A 21185-nucleotide genomic window follows, 5' to 3' on the forward strand; every position below is an offset into this window, starting at 1 on the left:
CCCGGGCAGAGCGGGAGCTGGAGCCTGCAGGTGCACAAACCACAGCCCACGTGGCCTCGCAGCGCTCGCCCTGCTCCCCCCGGGCAGGCAGCCTGTGGTTTCCTGCTGGCACCGTGCCCAGGCACATCCCTGCAGTGCCCTGAGACAGCCCCAGCCCCACTGCTCCAGCCAGGGCTGCAGCTCCTGAGCCCTGTGATGCCCCTCTGATGCACAGGGCTGCTCTGCACCGAGCCCATGGCCACGGGCTGCCCTCGGCGATGTGACCTCACACCCTCCTGCTGCCACCGCTCTCTGCTCCTCAGTTCAAGGGATGGTGACCTCACTCACGAGTCACTGTGTCCCACGGGGGTGGGTGCTGTGTGCAGGCTTCTGGTGATGATGGTTCTTCCTAAAAGCCATATTTGGGTGAGGCCTAACTCTGCTTTTGATGACATCAGAAGGGCCCACACAAGCCATGTGCCTTCTCTTGGCATCACAGCTACTCCAGCACCACTGAAATCACAATGTCACACACAAGCAATGTGTGCACTCCTGGCCTATCCACCCCTCAGGCAAAGGTGATGTCACAGCATCTACCACTGACATGTCCCCATTGATTAAATGAAATATAAGAATAATGGTGAGTCAATTGATATATATTTAGCTTAAGATACAAATAATATAATATAAGAAGAATTTGCATGTTTTAAGAATAGAAAGAATTTGTGTGTTTTGAGAGTAGATTTGATTTGGGTTTCAGTAGGATATGGCTGTACCTGTGATTTAGAAACTGGAGAAAACTGCAAAGAGCACAGGCTGAGAGAGAAGACATCCAGCCTTCATCCCTGAAGACCACCAGAAGACCCCCTGAGTGTCACTGAGTATGCTCTATCTGGGAGGAGTTAATGTAAATGGCTTCCTGGAAGTAATTTGCATAACGCTGCCTTTCCTTAGAAATGTACTGACTGTGTATATGGATACAAGTGCCATAGCAGCTGAAATAAATTTAACTGCTTTCCATATGCTGATCCTTCTTTTATAACGAATTAGAGCCAGTCCTAAGCAAAGTGCATGAGAGAGAGCAGAGGGGATTTGTCAGCACCGCTCAGGTACGACCTCTGGAGCTCTGTGTGGCTCCCAGCTGCGGTCAGGGTGTCCTACGTGATCCCTGAGGGGCAGGATGGACCGAGACAAACGCTGTTTCCAGCGACGTTCTTGCTCCTGGGAATGAACCAGATGCTTCTGGACCCCCCAGCTCAGGCAGTTGAGTTGGAATAAACTTTGGAACGGAAATGGGTGTTGGGTGCTTTTTCCCCTCCGTGTTTTCAAATGCAAACAGTAAAGTGTCATAGTGTGGAGACTCCCTTCTAAAGGGAACAGAGGGCCCAATCTGCCGGGCTCAGCCTCATCACAGGGAGGTCTGTAGTCCTCCTGGAGCTCAGATCAGGGCTGTTACTGAGAAACTCCCCAGCCTGGAGCGATCACCAGACTATTACCCGCTGCTCTTCTTCGAGGCAGGGGGGAAGGAAGCTGCATCCTGTAGCCTGAAGGGATTGAAAAGAGACTTCAAGGCCTTGGGATGGTTGGTGGAAGACTCTGGGGTGCAAGCTATTTTCTCTTCCCTCCTTCATGTTCTGGGAGAATACATGGGATGTAATAGAAGGATCATGTCTGTAATTACATGTCTCAGAGACTGGTGCTACAGGCAGGGTTCTGGCTTCTTTGGTCATGGCTGATTTATTACATACCAGGCCTGACAGGGGTATGTGGGAAGAGCTTATCATCCGGGGGAATAGGGTTCTAGGCTTGCTTCCTGAAACACCTGTACAGCAATGCACGCAGGATGGGGAATAAACAGGAGGAGTTGGAAATCTGTGTGTGCTCAAGGGGTGATGTTCTAGTTGCAATTACAGAGACTTGGTGGGACAACTCACATCACTGGAGTGTGGCCACGGATGACTAAGTCCTTTTTAGGAAAGACAGGCCAACAAGGAAAGGAGGTGAGAGTTGCTCTTCCTGTGAAAGAACAACAGGGATTTCTTGAGTTCTGTCCAGGGGCAGCTAAGGAACAAGTTGAGTGTTTATAGGTGAGAAATAAAGGACAGGCAAGCATAAGTGATACTCTTGTGGGTGTCTATTACAGACCGCCTGATCAAGAGAGCCTTCCCCTTATCCATTTACCCGCTTTATGGGTGAGGGGAAGGCTGTGGATGTGTCTACCTGGACTTCAGGAAAGCCTTTGACATGGTTTCTCACAGCATTCTGAATGAGAAACTGGCTGCTACTGGCCTGGATAGGTGGACCCTCAGATGGGTTAAAAACTGGCTGCACGGACGGGCCCAAAGGGTGGTGGTGAATGGAACCAAATCCGGCTGGAGGCTGGTCACGAGTGGCGTCCCCCAGGGCTCAGTCCTGGGTCCAGTTCTGTTCAACATCTTTATCAATGACCTGGATGAAGGGATGGAATGCTCCCTTAGTAAATTTGCAGATGACACTAAACTAGGAGGAAGTGTTGATCTGCCTGAGGGTGGGGAGGCTCTTCAGAGGGATCTGAACAGACTGGACCGATGGGCTGAGACCAACAGGATGAAGTTTAACAAGGCCAAGGGCAGAGTGCTGCACATGGGACAGAACAGCCCCATGCAGCGCTACAGGCTGGAGGAGACTGGCTGGAGAGCTGTCAGGAAGAGAAGGACATGGGGATGTTGGGTGACTGCCAACTGAACATGAGCCAGCAGTGTGACCAGGAAAGCAAATGGCATCCTGACTAGTATCAGAAATAGTGTGGCCAGTATGTCTGGGGAGGCGATTGTGCCCCTGTGCTCAGCAGTGTGCCCAGGTGGCCAAGAAGGCCAATGGCATCTTGGCTTGTATCAAAAACAGTGTGGTCAGGAGGTCTAGGGAGGTAATTGTGCCCCTGTACTTGGCATTGGTGAGGCCTCATCTTGAGTACTGTGTGCAGTTCTGGGCTCCCCACCATAAAAAGGTCATTGAGGTCCTAGAGCATGTCCAGAGAAGGGCAACCAGGATGGTGAAGGGGCTGGAGGGCAAATCATATGAGGAACGGCTGAGGGAGCTAAGGATGTTTAGCCTGGAGAAGAGGAGGCTGAGGGGAGACCTTGTCACCACCTACAACTTCCTGAAGGGAGGTTGTAGAGAGGTGGGCGATGGTCTCTTCAGCCAGGTGACAGGAGATGGGACAAGGGGCAATGGCACGAAGCTGTGCCAGGGCAGGGAGAGATTGGATAGTAGAATAAAATGTTTTACTGAAAGAGTTGTCAGGGCCTGGAACAGGCTGCCCAGGGAGGGGGCTGAGTCACCATCCCTGGATGTGACCATCCCTCAAAAAAAAGGGTTGATGAGGTACTTAGGGATCTGGTTTAGCTTAGGATGGGAATGGTTGGACACTATGATCTTCAAAGGTCTCTTCCAACCTTGTAATTCTTGTGATTCTTAAGAGACAATTAATATAACTTTAATATAACAATTTTCATCTTATTAAGAATAGATTTGTTTTGGATTTTAGTAGATGTGGTTTTGACCCAGCTGAGAGCCAAGCACCACACAGTCGCTTGTTCTTTAAAAGGGAGTGTGGGGGGAGAAGCAGTTTGGGGAGGGGGGAAGGGAAGGGAAAGGGAAAAAATAACAAAACCAAGGACACAAAACCCCACAGGTTAGGGTAAGGATAGTTTACTAGAAGAGCAGAAAGAGAGATATAACAATGATAACAGGACTTTGTAGCAAAATATATGAAACTGGTGATACACAATGCAGTTTGTCACTGAACCACACAACTCAGGCCGTGCAGCCCAGAGCCGTCCAGAAAATGGGACCATCCGCAAAACTGCACGTCCTGGAGCTGCCTCCTCCTCCTCCCACCACCACTCCCTTTTATGCTGAGCATGATGTAATTGGCATGGAATACCCCCTTTGGCCAGTTGAAGTCACCTGTCCTGGCTATGTGCCCTTACTTCTCCTTGGTAGGAAAATAGGAACATCTGAAAAGTCCTTGATTGCTTGGCAACAACCAGAAACATCAGGGTGTTATCAGCACTGCTCCAATCCCAACTCCCAAACACAGCATTCTATCTGCTATTAGAAAAGACATTAACTCCATCACAGCCAAAATCAGGACACTGAAATAATGACCTCATCCAAGGGGCTGTTTGGGGAGGGGTGGTCATGGCATGGTGCAGCACTCTGTTATTGTTGGGTTTGTAAGGTACTCTCCATGCTGTCACTGAGTGTGAGTGCAATTTGGGCTGTTATTGTTCCCCTTTTATGGTGCTTTTGTCAGTAAAATGTCCTTATCCCAACCCACAGAGGCTCTGTCTGTTTCTCCTCTGGGAGTGAGTGAGCAGCATGTGGTGCTCAGCCATTGTTCGGTGCTGAACCACCACAGTTTCCAAGCCACAAGCAGCAAGATTCTGTAGTAGACGTTGGTCAGAATCTGTGTCCAAGGCCTTGCTGAAGTCAAGGTAGACAACATCTAGAGCCCTTCCCTCGTCCAAGAAGCAGGTCACTCTGTTACAGAGGGAGATCCGGTTGGTCAAACAGGAACCCTTATGAACCCAAGCTGACTGGGCCTGATCACTTGAGGGTTCTTCATGAACTGGTTAATGCTGCTCAGGATGATCTGCTCCATCAGCTTCTCTAGGACTGAAGTCAAACTATCAGGCCTGTAATTTCCCTGATCATCCTTCTGTCCCTTCTTATATAGGGGGTTACGTTGACTGATCCAGTCAGCCAGGACTGATGGGAAGTGGCTTGGTGAACGCCTCTTGCCATCTCTTTCAGCACCCTTGGGTGCATCCCATTCAGCCCCACAGATCTGTGCACACCTCTGTGGTGCAGCAGGACCATCTCCTCCTGGACTGAGGTGGGGTCATTCTGCTCCCTGTCCCTGTCTCCTAGCTCAGAGAATTGGATTCTCTCTGTACAAATGCTCCTATTACTGAAGACAGTGGCAAAGATTTCATTAAGCACCTCAGCCTTGTTGTTCTTGCCTGAGTGTTATACACCCCATGCTGCCCCAGGAAGAGCCTGAGCAATGCCTGAGGGGCAGGACCTGTCTTCCCGGGGCTGGGGGTCAGGGCTTGGCCTTTCTGCTTCATCAAACCAACTCAGGGCTTGCTCACCATTTCAGCTGCTTGTACATTGCCTTTGCCTACCAGCCAACATGGCCTCCAATTACCTGTTCCAACGAGTCCCTGGGGAGGCTCAGCCAGCAATGGCTCTCAGTGGGACTCATTAATAGTTCAGGGTACTTTGGCTTCTGCTTTTGACATGGAGTTTCTTGTGTAATTTCCTCTCAGTACCTGAGCTTCAAGGAATCAGCAAGAAATGCACCCAAGAGCTAATGAAAAATAAAAAAGCAAGCCCTAATGAGCATTGTCTCTTCATGTAATTATCTTCAAGTCTTCAAGAGATGTACAGATCATTGAAGCTGTTTCAAAGGGAGCTCAGAGTAAAACTGATTTATTTTTAAGGGTGTAGGTTATTATTTTCGCTGTCGAGGAGAGGTGACAACCTCTGACTGAGATTGATCCAGGGTGCCTCCTAAGGAGGTCTGGACTGCTCTGAAAAAGGGTCCCTTGAGGCAGTGGGGACAACCTTGTTGCACATCTCCACAAGCCCAACATGACTCTCACCAGCCAACTGGGACTTGCATCCCTTGTCCTTACATTAGGTCTCTCTGCTGCACTCCACAGTGGGGCCTTACAGCCCCTCTGTACCAGCTCCCCTGCTTTCCTTAGAGAACTGGCTGCACACAGGCAGCACAGAGGGAGTTATTTTCCCTTCAACAGAAGAAACCTGACAAGATTCACCATTAAATGCAACACTCCTCACTCTATACCAAGTGCAATCTGCCACCAGTGAGACTCACCTTCCACAAAGCTTAACCCTGTGAGAAATGTTCTAGTAAGGAAGGAGGCTGTGAAATCACCACAACTCAAGAGCTGGCTAAAGACAGAATGAGTCAGACAACTGCCAGAAAGGCAAGGGTTTAACACCCTGAAACTCAGAGCAGCAGCTGGATGGTTGGGAGGTGTCTGAAAGGTCCAAGGGGAAGGGGAAGTGAAATCTAGAGAGCAACCAGAAGCACTGGTGTGCAGATCCACTGTTGGAACTATGATTTCAGACACGGACAATTGACTTTAGGGGAGATTAAATGCACAGCTGTCCTGTTTCTGGTCAGGCAAGAGTTAACCTCCCCAAGCAGCCAGCAGAGGTGAGATAAGTTAGCAGAGGTGACCTGAGTTAGCACAGGTGAGCTGAGTTAGTCCAGGCTGTTTTCCACACCACCTGACATCTCTCTCCCATAAAAGGGGCTGGTTGGGGAGGCGCATGCATGATTTCCTTAATGGCAGTCTGAGTGTGGCTGGGGCATTTGGTTGATCCTTGCATTGTGCAGTACCTTGTGATCCTTTGGTCAATAAAGTACTCTCTGTTATCACTGGATGTGAGTGCAGTTTGTGATGTGCTGTTATAATTTTTTCACTGTGATTTTATCAGTAAACTTTCTTCCTCCAAACTCAAAGTGGGTCTGCCAGTTTCTCCTCCAGGAGTGAGCATTATAACCTGACCCTTGTACATGAGTGAGCTGGAAGAAATGAGAAAAGATTTCTGCTGCCTTCCAGGGGAGCAAATCATCACCTGGCTTCTCTGATGCTGGGACAATGGGGCACACAGCCTGGAATTAGAAGGCAGGGAGGCCAAGCAGCTGGGATCCCTGTTCAGAAACGGAGTCATTGACAAGGTGATTGGAAGGAAGTCTCAAGCCCTCAGCCTCTGGAGGTGACTTCTGTAAAGTGTGGGGGAAAGGTACCCGTTCAGTGAAGATGTCATGTGTTGGCCAGGCAAGTGGATGAACATAGAGCAGAGTGTGCAGTATTTGAGGGGATTAGCCATGTGAGAGATGAATTACTATGATCCTGATGATCTGCAGCTACCCACCAGTCTTGATGAAGTCCATTGTTCCTCACCCATGTGGCATAAGTTTGTGTGGAGTGCACCAGCATCATATGCCAACTGACTGGCAGTAATAGATTGGGGAAAGGAAGAAGCACCGACAGTGGCTGAGGTGTCTGGCCAACTCCTGTGGGGGTGCCCTGTGGGGGTGGTTGCAGCAACAGAAACAAAGCAACCAGGAGTGCAGAGGCAAACCCATCTGGCCATGATGTAGATGGTGTGCAAAAAGGGGTGGATATTGTCCTGGTTCTGGTCAGGCCACGGTTATCTCACCTGTGCTGACTGCTGGGGAGGCTGAGTTAGCCCTGGCTGTTTTCCACGCCACCTGACATCACTTCTGCATAAAGGAGCTGGTTTGGGCACCACTCCTGGGTGCCTCCAGGGCAGTCTGAGTGCAGCTGGGGTGTTGGGTTGGTCCTCCTGTCCTGCAGCACTCTGTAATCCTCAGGTGGGTAAGGTACTCTGTGTTCTCACCGGGTATGAGTGTCATGGGCTGTTTATTGTTCTAGTTTCATGGTGCTTTTTTCAGTAAACTCTCCTTATCCCAACCAACAGAAGCTCTGTCTCTTTCTCCTCTGGGAGTGAGCCAGTGGTGTGTGGTGCTCAGCCACTGTTGGGGGCTGAACCACCACAAACATTTTTATTACTCTCTCCTCTTTTTATTTATTTTCTATCATGTCCTTTAATGCCTCTTGCTGAGGCACCACAAGTCACCTGAGGCTTCTACACGCACGCATTAACCACTGACACATCGGAGCTTCACTTCCAGCAGACCCTGGCAAAAACCTTCATGGTTTTACACAGAGAAACCTCAAGAACTTTTCCAAGCAGAGCTGATCTGCTCCTTCTGATCTTGTGATGTTCTGCATCAGGGGATAACCACAACAGGGGGTAGAACCAACACATCGTCCTCTTTTGTGACAAATCCAGCATTGGTGACACATGATAATTTATTCATTGCTGCCCAGTGCTTGCACAGCATCAAGGCCCTTCCTTATTCACATATTGCTCAACTAGAAAGTAAGCTCAGGGAGCACTGGTTGTTGTGAGGGAGGACTGCCAGGGCAGCTGACGCCAGCTTCCCAAAAGAATCTCCCATGCACAATGACATCATCAGCGAGCAGGGTTAAACCTCAACACCCACACATCAAGGGAATTCAGACATGACTGGTGGAACAGCAGTGTCAAGGAGGAGGCTTTGGGCGTTCTGAGGGATGCCACAGCAGCCAGGGCTGCTACACAGGAATGTTGCCATGAGCACATTGGGCAGCACTGGGAGCAGTACGGCCACCCAGGCAAAGGCACTCACTGTCAATTTGACTCAGCACTGGTGTGGCAACTAGAAGAGTGTCCAGGAGATGGGGGGGGTCCCCAGTCAAGATGAGTGTGGAGGAACAGTCACGAGGTTGAAAGAAATTCTGCTAAGATAGGGTTAGGGGTCTTGTGTGGAGAGGCTGTGAGACCCGGGCTTCTTTAGCCTGGGGAAGGGGAGTCAGAAGAGAGTATAGGGGTAGCTCCAGAGAGCTTGAAATTTCCTTTTCAAATGAATGGCAATTAAAAATAGAGGTGCAGATGGGTTATAAGCATGAAGAAATGCCATTCTGAGGGTAGTGCTGTGGTGCTTGGAGTTACTTGGAGGAAGTGTGGATGAGCTGGTTGCTTGGTTTTTCCGGGAACAGCTGGTGAGGAGGGGGAGACAGCAGTACAGGCAGGGACATGGTGAGGTGAGAACAAGGTGGGGAAAGGGGTTGGGTGCCTGCAGAGAAACAGGCACAGGTGTGGGGGAGAGTGAAATGGGCTGTGGTGCAGAAGGTCAGGGGTGTTGGCCAGGCTGAAAGCAACTGATAGATATGAGGTCTTTGCCCCCTTGTCTGTGACTGATTTCCCTGCAGAGGCCTCAGGAGAGACACATTGTCCTCGTGGCCATGGAACATCATTGCCTCCTTGAACTCAACCTAGGGAGTCATCCATGTGTCATACCCCTGTCCTACCCTTGGCATCACACTCCCCTCATCCCATGGAAGAGCCCTGAGACAGAGGTGAGGGTCAGGATCTCCCTGCCCAGGGGCTGGGGGTCAGCACTTGGCATTTCTGCTTCATCAGACAAAGCCAGGGTGTCCTCAGCATCAGAGCTGCCTGTGCTTTGGCTGTGTTTCTCCTCATGGCCTCCACTTGTGAGGTGTAAGATGTTCATGGGGAGGCTTTGTCAGGAATGGCTCCCAGTAAGGCCCATGAACGCTTCAAGGTTCTTTGGACATTAGGTCTGACTGACATTTTGAGAGGTTTCTTCAGTGTCCTCTTAGTATCTGAGGTCTGTGGTCTCAGAAGCAAATATACCATGGGGCTCATGAAAATACAGAAAGCCTTAAAATGCATATCTCTTCAAGTCCTTTTCATTAAAAAAATCCAGACTTCTACAAATAATTGGATTACAGTTAGGTATTTAATGATGAACAGTTCAAAGGAAAATTACACTGGAGGATATTTTTCCTTCACGGGTATTTTCTGTTATGGCTCAGTTGATAGAGCAGAGCTCATCATTACACAGTGTCTGGGTCTCACCAGACCAGGAGATAGTCAATTTGGAATGGGATGAATGAGGACCATGTTATTATAGCTTAGACAGAACATAATGAAAAAGAAACCAACAAGTAAAATCCCTACTAAATCAGAACGGTCCTAATGTGTTACATGGCCAGTGATAGGCAGAAGATGCGGAGTTTATTGCTGCTTAGAAACATCCAGTAATAAGTTTCCACAGGGCATCCTTGAGCTCCTGGTTCCTCATGCTGTAGATGAGGGGGTTCACTGCTGGTGGAAACACAGAGTAAAGAAATGACACTACCAGGTCCAAAAAATGGGAGGAAATGGACGGGGGCTTCAGGTAGGCAAACGTGGCAGTGCTGAGAAACAGGGAGACCACGGCCAGGTGAGGGAGGCAGGTGGAAAAGGCTTTGTGCTGTCCATGCTGCGAGGGGATCCTCATCACAGCCCTGAAGATCTGCACATAGGACACCACAATGAACACAAAACACCCAAAACATAAACAGACACTGACCACAATGACTCCAATTTCCCTGAGGTAGGCATCTGAGCAGGAGAGCTTGAGGATCTGGGGGATTTCACAGAAGAACTGGTCAAGGGCATTGCCATGGCACAGGGGCAGTGAAAATGTATTGGCTGTGTGCAGCACAGCATGGAGAAACCCACTGGCCCAGGCAGCTGCTGCCATGTGGACACAAGCTCTGCTGCCCAGGAGGGTCCCGTAGTGCAGGGGGTGGCAGATGGCAACGTAGCGGTCATAGGCCATGACAGTGAGAAGACAGAACTCTGTGGAGATAAAAAAGGAAAAGGAATATATTTGAGCCATACATCCTGTGTAGGAAATGTCCCTGGTGTCCCACAAGGAATTGGCCATGGCTTTGGGAACAGTGGTGGAGATGCAGCCAAGGTCAGTAAGAGAGAGGTTGAGGAGGAAAAAGTACATGGGGGTGTGGAGGTGGTGGTCACAGGCAATGGTGATGATGATGAGGCCATTGCCCAGGAGAGCAGCCAGGTAGATGCCCAGGAAGAGGCAGAAGTGCAGGAGCTGCAGCTCCCGTGTGTCTGCAAAGGGCAGGAGGAGGAACTGGCTGATGGAGCTGCTGTTGGACATCTGCTGCCATCAAGTGTGGGGACCTGTCAGAGAAGGAAAGACAGTGGTTAGGGAAGTCTTCTTTGAGGAAAACTTCTCCTAACACTTAGGGAATGCCCCCAGATTGATTGTCTGTATGAAGGAGGACTTTTGGCAGGTCTCTTTTTGGGAGGACTCTTTTGTTCTGCCTTGAGAGTTCCACTGCTGGGAGGAGGGTCTGCTGTGGGCTCTTGATAACTCAGTCCTGCCTGGCAGTAGAAAGTAAATATAAGTATGGTGTGATGGGCTAATTGAACCTTACCAAACGCGTGGTGATGAGCAGCATTGCCATGACCTTCTGCATGGGGCTCCTCTCTGGGGCACAAGGCTCCCTAGGAGAGTGATGCAATTTTAGGAGGCAGCCTGCAGCCCAGCAGGAGCCCCCGGAAGTCCTCAGTCCTACAGATGGGGGTCATGATGTGAGGGTGAGCTCGGTGCCCCACTAATTGATGTGCCCAGAGCCTCAGGTAATAGTGAAGCAAAGGCAACAAGGACAGGAAGGGAAAGAGCAAGAAATGCTCCAGCAGAGGCTGGATGCACAGGGACAAACAGGCACTCAGGTGTTTCTCCTCACTGGGGGTTGGGCTGTCAAGAAGACTCCTGATGCTAAGTCTGTGCTGGGTGGCAGAAACCAGGGTGCTGCTGTGGGAAAGTGTCTGTACTGCAGGGGATGTCATGGGGATACCAAATCCCCACTATCAAGGCATTTCTGGGAGCAGCTCCTTCTACCTCCCTGACGTCTCTGCTGCCTGGAGCTGTCCTTGGAGCTGATTCTCTCTGCCCATGTCACCTCCTGCTCTGTGCTCACAGACCTCATCCAACCTGCCCTGTGCTCAGCTCTACTCTTCAGACCGCTCCTGGCATCAGGGAACTGCCCCAGGGAACCTCTGTGCAAGGCTCAGGAAAAGATCCAACATCTTAATGAGAATCACGTTTTCACTGCATATTGTTGAGGGGATGAATAAGTTCTCATCATCCACAGTCAGCACAGCCCACAGGAGAGGAAAAGTCAAAGCAAAGACTCTGCTTTACAGGAAAAAAATAATCTCTTTGTAATTTCTCAAGAATCAGCTGGAGCTGGGAGCAAAGCTGACCCAGGCAGCACTTTCAAACAGCAGAAGTACCTTACTCTGCCCTTCTCTGGGTCACTCCTTCAACCCGCAGGTGCTGTCTGTATTCCTGTGGAAAGCCAATGAGCCAGGCTGAGTGCTGACAGCTATCTTGCCCCGTCCCTCTGATGGGCCAGAAGGGCATCCCTTACAGGCAGCATTTTATTGTCCTATGGAGAACCTGTCCTCCTGACAGACCCCACACAGTGCCCCATGTGCCAGCTTTAGGAGATCCCTTCAGGAACAGAACCTGCATTGCCCTGCACCCACAGACGTACCAGGGAGAGGCTGTGGAGATTTCTCCTCCGGTGAGCTCTCAGCTTCCATCAGCTCTCTCAGCCTCACAGATCTCCCCTCGGTGCCTACAGGCAGTGTCCCCAGCCCTGTGTGCTTGGCAGAGGAGCTGCTCCTGGGCAGAGCTGTCTCTTGTCAGAGCTGCTGGGTTGCCATGAGCTCCTTCCACCCAGGAGCCCAGCCCAGCTCCCAGCAGAGGAGCAGGCAAATACGTCACATACTCCATTCCCCAGAGTCTCCTGTGAGGTGTCCCTGGAGCTCCAAGCAACTAACTTGGAAAGACACTAAGTTTTTATTGCCTGTCTCTCCCTTGGCTGGGGAGAAATCCTTCTGTCCAGCAGAGTTGTTTCTCCTGACCAAACCAGAGCTGGGCAGAAGAATCACCTTTCCTTGTCTCCCCATCAGACAGGAACCCCCAGGCAGGGACAGGGAGGTGACTCTTTCCCCCTGTGAGAGTCACTTCAGACCCCTCATGCTTGCTCTGCAGCCCTGGGGCTGGAAGGGGACATGTTTGCCTACCTGAAGAGCCCCTCTCAATCTCCTCCCTATGTACAGATTCACTGGTTCAGAGAACTCTAGGGATTGGAAGGGGCCTCCAGAGATCATCCAGTCCAACCCGCCGTCCAAAGCAGCTCCCTAGGACAGATCACACAGGTCAGTGTCCAGATTGGTCTTGAATATCTCTAGAGAAAGAGATTCCATAACCCCCCTCGGCAGCCTGTCCCAGGGCTCTGTTGCCCTCACTGTGAATATTTCTTCTCCATTTTGGTGTTGAACCTCCTATTCTCCAACTTGAAGCCATTGCCCCTTGTCCAGTCTCCACAGACCACTTAACCTGGTAATGGCATTTCTTTACTCAGTGTTTTCACCAGCAGTGAATCCCCTCATCTACAGCATGAGGAACCAGGAGATCAAGGATGCCATGTGGAAACTGAGGACTGGATGTTTCTAAGCAGCATCCAGTTCATCATCTTCTTCATTGTATTGCTGGCCCTGTCGATTCAATTAAATGTAATCATGCTGAATTGATTGATGGAGATGTCGCTTAAGAGACAATTAATATAAATTTAATATAAGAATTTTCATGTTCTTAAGAATAGATTTGTTTTGGATTTTAGTAGATGTGGTTTTGCCCCAGCTGAGAGCCGAGCACCACACAGTCGCTTGTTCTTTAAAAGGGAGTGTGTGTGTGTGGGGAAGTTAAGAGGGAGGAGGGAGAGAGAAGGGAAAGGGAAAAAAACCCAAATCCAAGGAAACAAAACCTCGCAGGTTGGGTAAAGTCAGTTTACTAGAATAGCAGAAAGAGAGATATAACAATGATAACAGGACTTTGTAGCAAAATATATGAAACTGGTGATACACAATGCAGTATGTCACTGAACCACACAACTCAGGCTGCAGCCAGAGCTGTCCCGAAAATGGTACTGTCCCCAAAAATGCACGTCCTGGAGCTGCCTCCCCCTCCTCCCACCAGCCCCCCTTTTATGATGAGTATGACATAATTGATATGGAATAGCCCCTTTGGCCAGTTCGGGTCACCTGTCCTGACTGTGTCCCCTTCCTTATCCTTGGTAGGGAAATAGGAACATCTGAAAAGTCCTTGATTGCTTGGCAACAACCAGAAACATCAGGGTGTTATCAGCACTGCTCCAATCCCAACTCACAAACACAGCATTCCATGTCCTATTAGAAAAGACATTAACTCCATCACAGCCAAAATCAGGACACTGAAATAATGACCTCATCCAAGGGGCTGTTTGGGGAGGGGTGGTCATGGCATGGTGCAGCACTCTGTTATTGTTGGGTTTGTAAGATACTCTCTGTGCTGTCACTGGGTGTGAGTGCAATTTGGGCTGTTATTGTTCCCCTTTTATGGTGCTTTTGTCAGTAAAATGTCCTTATCCCAACCCACAGAGGCTCTGTCTGTTTCTCCTCCGGGAGTGAGAGAGCAGCATGTGGTGCTCAGCCATTGCTTGGGGCTGAACCACCACAGTTTCCAAGCCACAAGCAGCAAGATTCTCTACGAGAAGGTGGTGGGAAACTGTATCCAAGGCCTTGCTAAAGTCAAGGCAGACAACATCCAGAGCCCTTCCCTTGTCCAAGAAGCAGGTCACCCTGTCATAGAGGGAGATTCAGTGGGTCAAACAGGACCTGCCCTTATGAACCCAAGCTGACTGGGCCTGATCACCTGGGGGTTCTTCATGAACTGGTTTATGCTGCTCAGGATGATCTGCTCCATCAGCTTCTCTGGGACTGAAGTCCAAATATCAGGCCTGTAATTTCCCTGATCATCCTTCTGTCCCTTCTTATATAGGGGGTTACGTTGACTGATCCAGTCAGCCAGGACTGATGGGAAGTGGCTTGGTGAACCCCCCTTGCCAGCTCTTTCAGCATCCTTGGGTGCATCCCATTCAGCCCCACAGATCTGTGCACATCTCTGTGGTGCAGCAGGACCATCTCCTCCTGGACTGAGGTGGGGTCATTGTGCTCCCTGTCCCCGTCTCCTAGCCCAGGGAATTGGATTCTCTCTGTACAACTGCTCCTATTACTAAAGACAGTGGCAAAGATTTCATTAAGCACCTCAGCCTTGTCCTCATATTTTGACAATGTGTCCTCCTGAATCTGATAGGGGATGGAGGGTCTCCCTGCTCTTTCTTTTATTTAAATGGAGAACAGATGAATTTCTATCTGGGCTTTGGACCAACAATGAGGAGAAACTCTCATCCTGTTGTTCTTCACTCAGCATTACACACCCCACACTGCACCAGGAAGAGCCTGAGCAATGCCTGAGGGGCAGGACCAGTCTTCCTTAGGGCTGGGGGTCAGGGCTTGGCCTTTCTGCTTCATCAAACCAACCCAGGGCTTGCTCACCATTTCAGCTGCTTGTACATTGCCTTTGCCTACCAGCCAACATGGCCTCCAATTACCTGTTCTAACGAGTCCCTGGGGAGGCTCAGCCAGCAATGGCTCTCTGCAGGACTCATTAATACTTCAGGTACTTTGGCTTCTACTTTTGACATGGAGTTTCTTGTGTAATTTCCTCTCAGTACCTGAGCTTCAAGGACTCAGCACCAAATGCACCCCAGGGCTCATTAAAAGTAAAAGGCAAGCCCTAATGAGCTATGTCTGTTCATGTAATTACCTTCAAGTCTTCAAGAGATGTACAGACCATTGAAGCTGTTTCAAAGGGAGCTCAGAGTAAAAGCGATTTCTTTTTAAGGGTGTAGGTTATTATTTTCACTGTAGAGGAGAGATGACAACCTCTGACTGAGATTGATCCAGGCTGCCTTCTAAGGAGGTCTGGACTGCTCTGAAAAAGGGTCCCTTGAGGCAGTGGGGACAACCTTGCTGCACATCTCCACAAGCCCACCATGACTCTCACCAGCCAACTGGGACTTGCATCCCTTGTCCTTACACCAGGTCTCTCTGCTGCACTCCACATTGGCGCATTACAGCCCCTCTGTACCAGCTCCCCTGCTTTTCTTAGAGAACTGGCTGCACACAGGCGGCACAGAGGGAGTTATTTTCCCAACAACAAAAGAATCCTGACAGGATTCACCATTAAATCTAACACTCCTCAATCTATGCCAAGTGCAATCTGCCACCAGTGAGGTTCACCTGCCACAAAGCTTAACCCTGTGAGAGATGTTCTAGTGAGGAAGGCGACTGTGAAATCACCACAACTCAAGAGCTGGCTAAAGACAGAATGAGTCAGACAACTGCCAGAAAGGCAAGGGTTTAACTCCCTGAAACTCAGAGCAGCAGCTGGATGGTTGGGAGGTGTCTGAAAGGTCCAAGGGGAAGGGGAAGGAAAATCTAGAGAGCAACCAGAAGCACTGGTGTGCAGATCCACTTTTGGAACAATGGCCAATTGACTTTGGACAGGTAGAAATATGTGACAGACAGGGGAGATTAAATGCACAGCTGTCCTGTTTCTGGCCAGGCAAGAGTTCACCACACCAAGCAGCCAACAGAGGTGAGATAAGTTAGCAGAGGTGACCTGAGTTAGCACAGGTGAGCTGAGTTAGTCCAGGCTGTTTTCCACACCACCTGACATCTCTCCCCCGTAAAAGGGGCTGGTTTGGGAGGGACACTCATGGTTTCCTTGAGGACAGTCTGAATGTGGCTGGGACATTTGGTTGGTCCTTGCATTATGCAGTACCTTGTGATCCTTTGGTCAGTAAAGTACTCTGTGTTATCACTGGATGTGAGTGTAGTTTGTGATGTGCTGTTATCATTTTTTCACAGTGATTTTGTCAGTAAACTGTCCTCCTCCCAGCCCACAGAGCGTCTGTCTGTTTCTCCTCCGGGAGTGAGCATTATAACCTGACCCTTGTACATGAGTACCAAGGGAACCGTCCTAAAATTGCCTGATGCCATTTTAGGACTCTACCAGTGTCCACCTTCAAACACACTAAACATCCAGAAATATCTCCCAAACAAAACGTGCGAGGGATGAAAGATGGGTCTGGACTACAGCCTCCCCAGGTAGCACCCTAGCAGCACCGGGAACCTTGGGGCTCAGGGCTTTCCTTAGAAAGGGAACAATCCTGACAATGCCTGATGTCACTTTTGGGTTCTACCAGTATACACTTTCCAACTGATAAACGAACAGCAATAGATCCTTAAAAAAAGCTTTGAGGGATGAAAGATGTTCCTGGATTGAAAGCTCCTGAGATAGTCCACAAGCAGCCCCAGTACCCTTAGGGCTCAGGGCTTTCATAGACAACAGAATCTTCCTGGAAGTGCTTGACATCATTTTTCGGGCTCTAACAACGTCCAGGTTTGAAACTGCAAAACGTCCAGCAATAAATCCCCCAAAAGAAAATCAAGGGCTGAGAGATTGTCCTGCCTTGAAACCTCACTAGGTAGCCCACTATCAGCTCCAGTTATACTCAGACTTAGGTCAGTCCTTACGAAGGGAATGGTTGTAACAGTTCCTGATGTCATTTCCAGGCTCTACCAGCATCCAACTTGGAAACTGCTAAACGTCCAGCAATATCTCCCAAAGTAAAAGTGAGAGGGTTGAAAAAAGTTGCTTGGAATGGAACATGCCCAGGTAGCCAACTAGCAGCCCTGGTAACCTTGGGGCTCAGAGATTTGCTTGCTAGGAGAACAGTCCTAAGGCAGGCTTCTTTATGTCACTTCCAGGCTCTGCTACCATCCAGCTTCGAAACTGCTAAAGCTCCAGCAATAAATCCTTCCTAAATACAATTTGAGGGATGAAAGATGTTCGTAGGCTGAAACCTCCACTGTGAGAGGCAAGTAGCCCCAGTAACCCTTGAGATCAGGGCATTCCTTGCCATGGGAGCAATCCTAACAGAGTCTGATGTCATTTTCAAGCTCTACCAGCGTCACCCTTAAAATATTCTAAATGTAGAGCAATAGTTCACCAACCAAAGGTGTGAGGAATTAAAGACGTTCCTGGCCTGAAACTCCCCCAGGTAGCCCATGAGCAACCCCATTAACCTTGAGGCTCAGGGTACTCCCAGACAGGGAACAGTACTAACAGGGCTTGATGTCAATTTACAGATCTACCTGCATCCACATTCAAAACTTCTACATGTAACACAATAGCACCAAAGCAAAAGGTGTGGGGACTGAATCCTCCCCAGGCACTGCACTAGGAGCACTGGTAAGCTTGGAGCTCGGGGCATTCCTAGCCATGAGAATGGTCCTAAAAAGGCCTGATTTCATTTTTGGCATCTACCTTCATCGACCTTCAAACATGCTGAACGTCCAGCCATAGAGTCCCAGGTTCTTTAACACCAATTGCTGTCATTTTGTTAGAGGGAACACAATTTGGAGAGATACCTGCATGCACACATGTGCACTGTTAACAAAATGGAGCTGCACTTCAAACTGACCTTGACAAACGCTGGGATTTCCAGACCAGAAACATCAAGAAGTTTTCCAACCAGAAGAGATCTTCTCCTCCTGACCATATTTTGTCTGGGCTGGAATTAATTCTCATGTGTTGGGGAATGGCTCGCAGAATGGGGCCATTCGGATTATATGCAGCTGGTGGGCCAACAGAATGACATTCACCTGGAGGGAACTACTGCGAATGGCCTTGACATGCCTAGGCCAAACTAGGCCTCCGGCACAGCTGGCAGGGGGGAGGTCGCCACGTCCTTGAAGGGGGAAAACAACCGAGGCATAGCCGGCTGGAAGCGGTGGAAGGGGAATTCCACCGTGAACAAGAAACAACAAGTGGGCGTGTTATGCAAATGACAGAGCCGCCGCTTGAGCAGGCAGCCGCCAAGGTGTTAAAGGAGATATCTGAAAGACAAAGCCGCATTGTGGAACAACAAGCTAAAGTACTAGATAACGTGATGGCAGCCTTGATGCCACTAGTCCAACAATGTAAAGAAATAAGAGGGCAACAAAAAAAGATAAGGTGTTTTCGATGCGGACAACAGGGGCACTTTCGAGATCACTGCAGGGCAGCGGCTGTATTTTGTGACCACTGTAATTGTCGCTCCCACGCCACTGTAACTTGTCGGCGTCAGGGAAACTGGAAGCAGAGCGCGTCTGGTCCCTGCTCGCAGACACAAGTAGTGGCACCAGTCAAATGCAGCCCGCCACCCGAGGCAGCCTCGGCTTGGACTTGGCAACAGCAGTAAACTGTGTTTTGATAGATTCGCGACCTGTTGCCATTGAATCTACTACCCGGGGGCCCATACTAATTAATGGCAAAGCTGTTGGCGGTTTACTTGTTGGTCGCTCGTCATCTACTGTAAAGGGACTAATAGTTATCCCGGGAGTGATAGACTCTGACTATGTGGGAATCATCAAAATTGTGGTACAGACTCAGTTCCCACCAATACAAATTCCTGCAGGGAGTCGTATAGCACAGATTGTTCCCCTTCCACAACTCGCTGAAGGAATGACACCACGCCTTACGAACGAAAGGGGGGCTGGTGGCTTTGGTTCCACAGGACCTGCCATAATGCTTACTCTATCTATGGGCGTACGGCCAAAGGCTACCGTGACGTTATCGAATGGAGCTGATAGTTTTCAGCTCATTATGCTCTCAGATACGGGAGCTGATATTACAATTGTGTCCACCCTGTGCTGGCCTAGAGACTGGCAGACGCTTCCCAGCGTGAGAGGGGTAGAAGGAGTTGGTGGAGCAGCTGCAGTGCGACAATCATCGGCGCCTATTCATATTCAACTAGACAATCGACATGCTAACATCCCCATTACGGTAATGCCTCTGCCCCAAGGCGTGAACGGACTGCTCGGTCGCGACGCTTTGAGACAATTTGATGTGCAACTTACAAATGCCTCGGATTTTTGCTGACGGCCACTGTTCGGTACAATTTTCCGCTGCAGCTCCAGTGGGTCAGTGACACCCCCATCTGGATAGAGCAGTGGCCGTTAACAAAGGAGAAGCTGCAGCAAGCACATAACCTTGTACGGGAGCAGTTGGCTGCAGGACATTTAAAGCCATCAACTAGTCCCTGGGTTGTTTGGAACCAAGACGGTCAATGGCAACAACACATACTTAAGGGAGAGCCTACTGACTCTTTACAAACGTTAGAGTTGCTTGCAGTGGTGTGGGCTACCTTTAGATGGTTCACAATGCCTCTCAATATAGTAACTGATTCTCTCTATGTAGCAGGGATTGTGCGCCGCATAGAGACTGCCTTTATTTGTGACATCAAAAACCTACGGCTTTTTGAACTCTTGAGACGTCTTCGCAGTGCACTTCAACAGAGGAGTGCCGCTTATTGTGTCATTCATATTAGAAGCCATAAATGGGATCAAGGCCTTGGGGAAGGGAATGTGAGGGCAGATCAATTAGTCTCTGTGGTTGCCCCGCGAGATGAATTTCAGGCGGCTCGCCACTCCCATGAAATGTTTCATCAAAATGCTAAAGGCTTGTGCAAACAATTTAGAATTTCAGTAAATGATGCCAAAGGCATCGTGCAAACCTGCCCAGAATGCAATCATCATGGGCCAGGTTTGGGTCTTGGTGTCAATCCTAGGGGACTGCAGGCCAACCAGATATGGCAAATGGACGTAACTCATGTGTCAGAGTTTGGGAGGCTGAAATATGTACATGTATGCATAGATACGTTTAGTCACATGCTGTGGGCCACAGCACAAGCCGGTGAAAAAGCCATCCATGTCCAGAGACACCTGACAGTATGCCTAGCTGTTATGGGGGTTCCACAACAAATTAAGTCTGATAATGGTCCAGCTTATGCTGGGGAAAAAATAAGACGTTTTATGCAAAGATGGGGTATTCACCATGTCAGAGGCATCCCCAATTCTCCAACGGGTCAGGGCATTGTAGAAAGGGCACACCAAATTTTAAAACAGTATTTGTTAAAGTATTCTCAAATAGCAGATGTTCAGGAGAAACTTGCTATGACATTATTTACCCTAAATCATTTGTGTATTTTTGGCGAGAGTGATTCCCCACCAATAGTTCTACATGCCCCAAAGGGGCGGCAGGACAAAAGAGTTCCAATGTTTGTACACTATCGGGACCCAAAGACTGGACAATGGCCGGGCCCGGCTGAGGTTCAATATCTTGGACAGGGTCATATGTCTGTGCTTGCACCTACAGGATCACTATGGGTACCAGCGAGATGGACCCGCCCTGCGGCCAGCCAGCAAGTTCGTCCTGACCGTGACATTGTTAGAGATATGTCTCCTGACGACGCAGACGCGGGCCATCCACAGGGTAAACGACAGAACCAATATGTGGGTGACTTGGGCTAATCAGACTGGCAACTTAGATTTTTGTCTTAGTATGCAGTCAACTACTAGCCCTTTTAAAACGTGCCTTGTGGGTATACCCGGTTTTGAAGAGGCTGCCTTTGCTGCCTATGCCACTAATAACTGTCACTCTTCTTCCACTGTAGCTAGTTGTACTGCCACATTAATCCGCTCCCTTAACACCACCTTACCCTGGGATCCACAAGAACTAGAATTGCTGGGTGCTAAAGCGGTGGGGTCAACGTCCAAAGGTCACACTCAGACGTGTGTCACATTTGGTGATAGGTTTAGTGGCAGGAACGGTTTTGAAACCTTTATTGGTGACACTCAGCCTCATGCGCGGGTCAACAAAGGGTGGAACGAATCAGGCTGGACGGAAGTGTCGCCAGGGCCCAACTTCAGACCATGGGATAAACATTTTTGTG

At 49.5% G+C, this 21185-nt stretch overlaps 1 protein-coding gene across 1 annotated transcript; it reads right to left on the reverse strand.

The window, feature by feature from the left end:
* Positions 1-9682: 9682 nt before the first annotated feature.
* Positions 9683-10606, reverse strand: LOC311199123 (olfactory receptor 14A16-like; the record flags this gene model as incomplete). Its single annotated transcript, XM_084273168.1, has 1 exon — positions 9683-10606. The coding sequence occupies one exon, from the start codon at positions 10604-10606 to the stop codon at positions 9683-9685; it is 924 nt and encodes a 307-aa protein (XP_084129294.1).
* Positions 10607-21185: the final 10579 nt, after the last annotated feature.

This window comes from Gallinula chloropus, assembly GCF_964237585.1.
Source record: "Gallinula chloropus genome assembly, chromosome: 19".
Taxonomy (NCBI): domain Eukaryota; kingdom Metazoa; phylum Chordata; class Aves; order Gruiformes; family Rallidae; genus Gallinula; species Gallinula chloropus.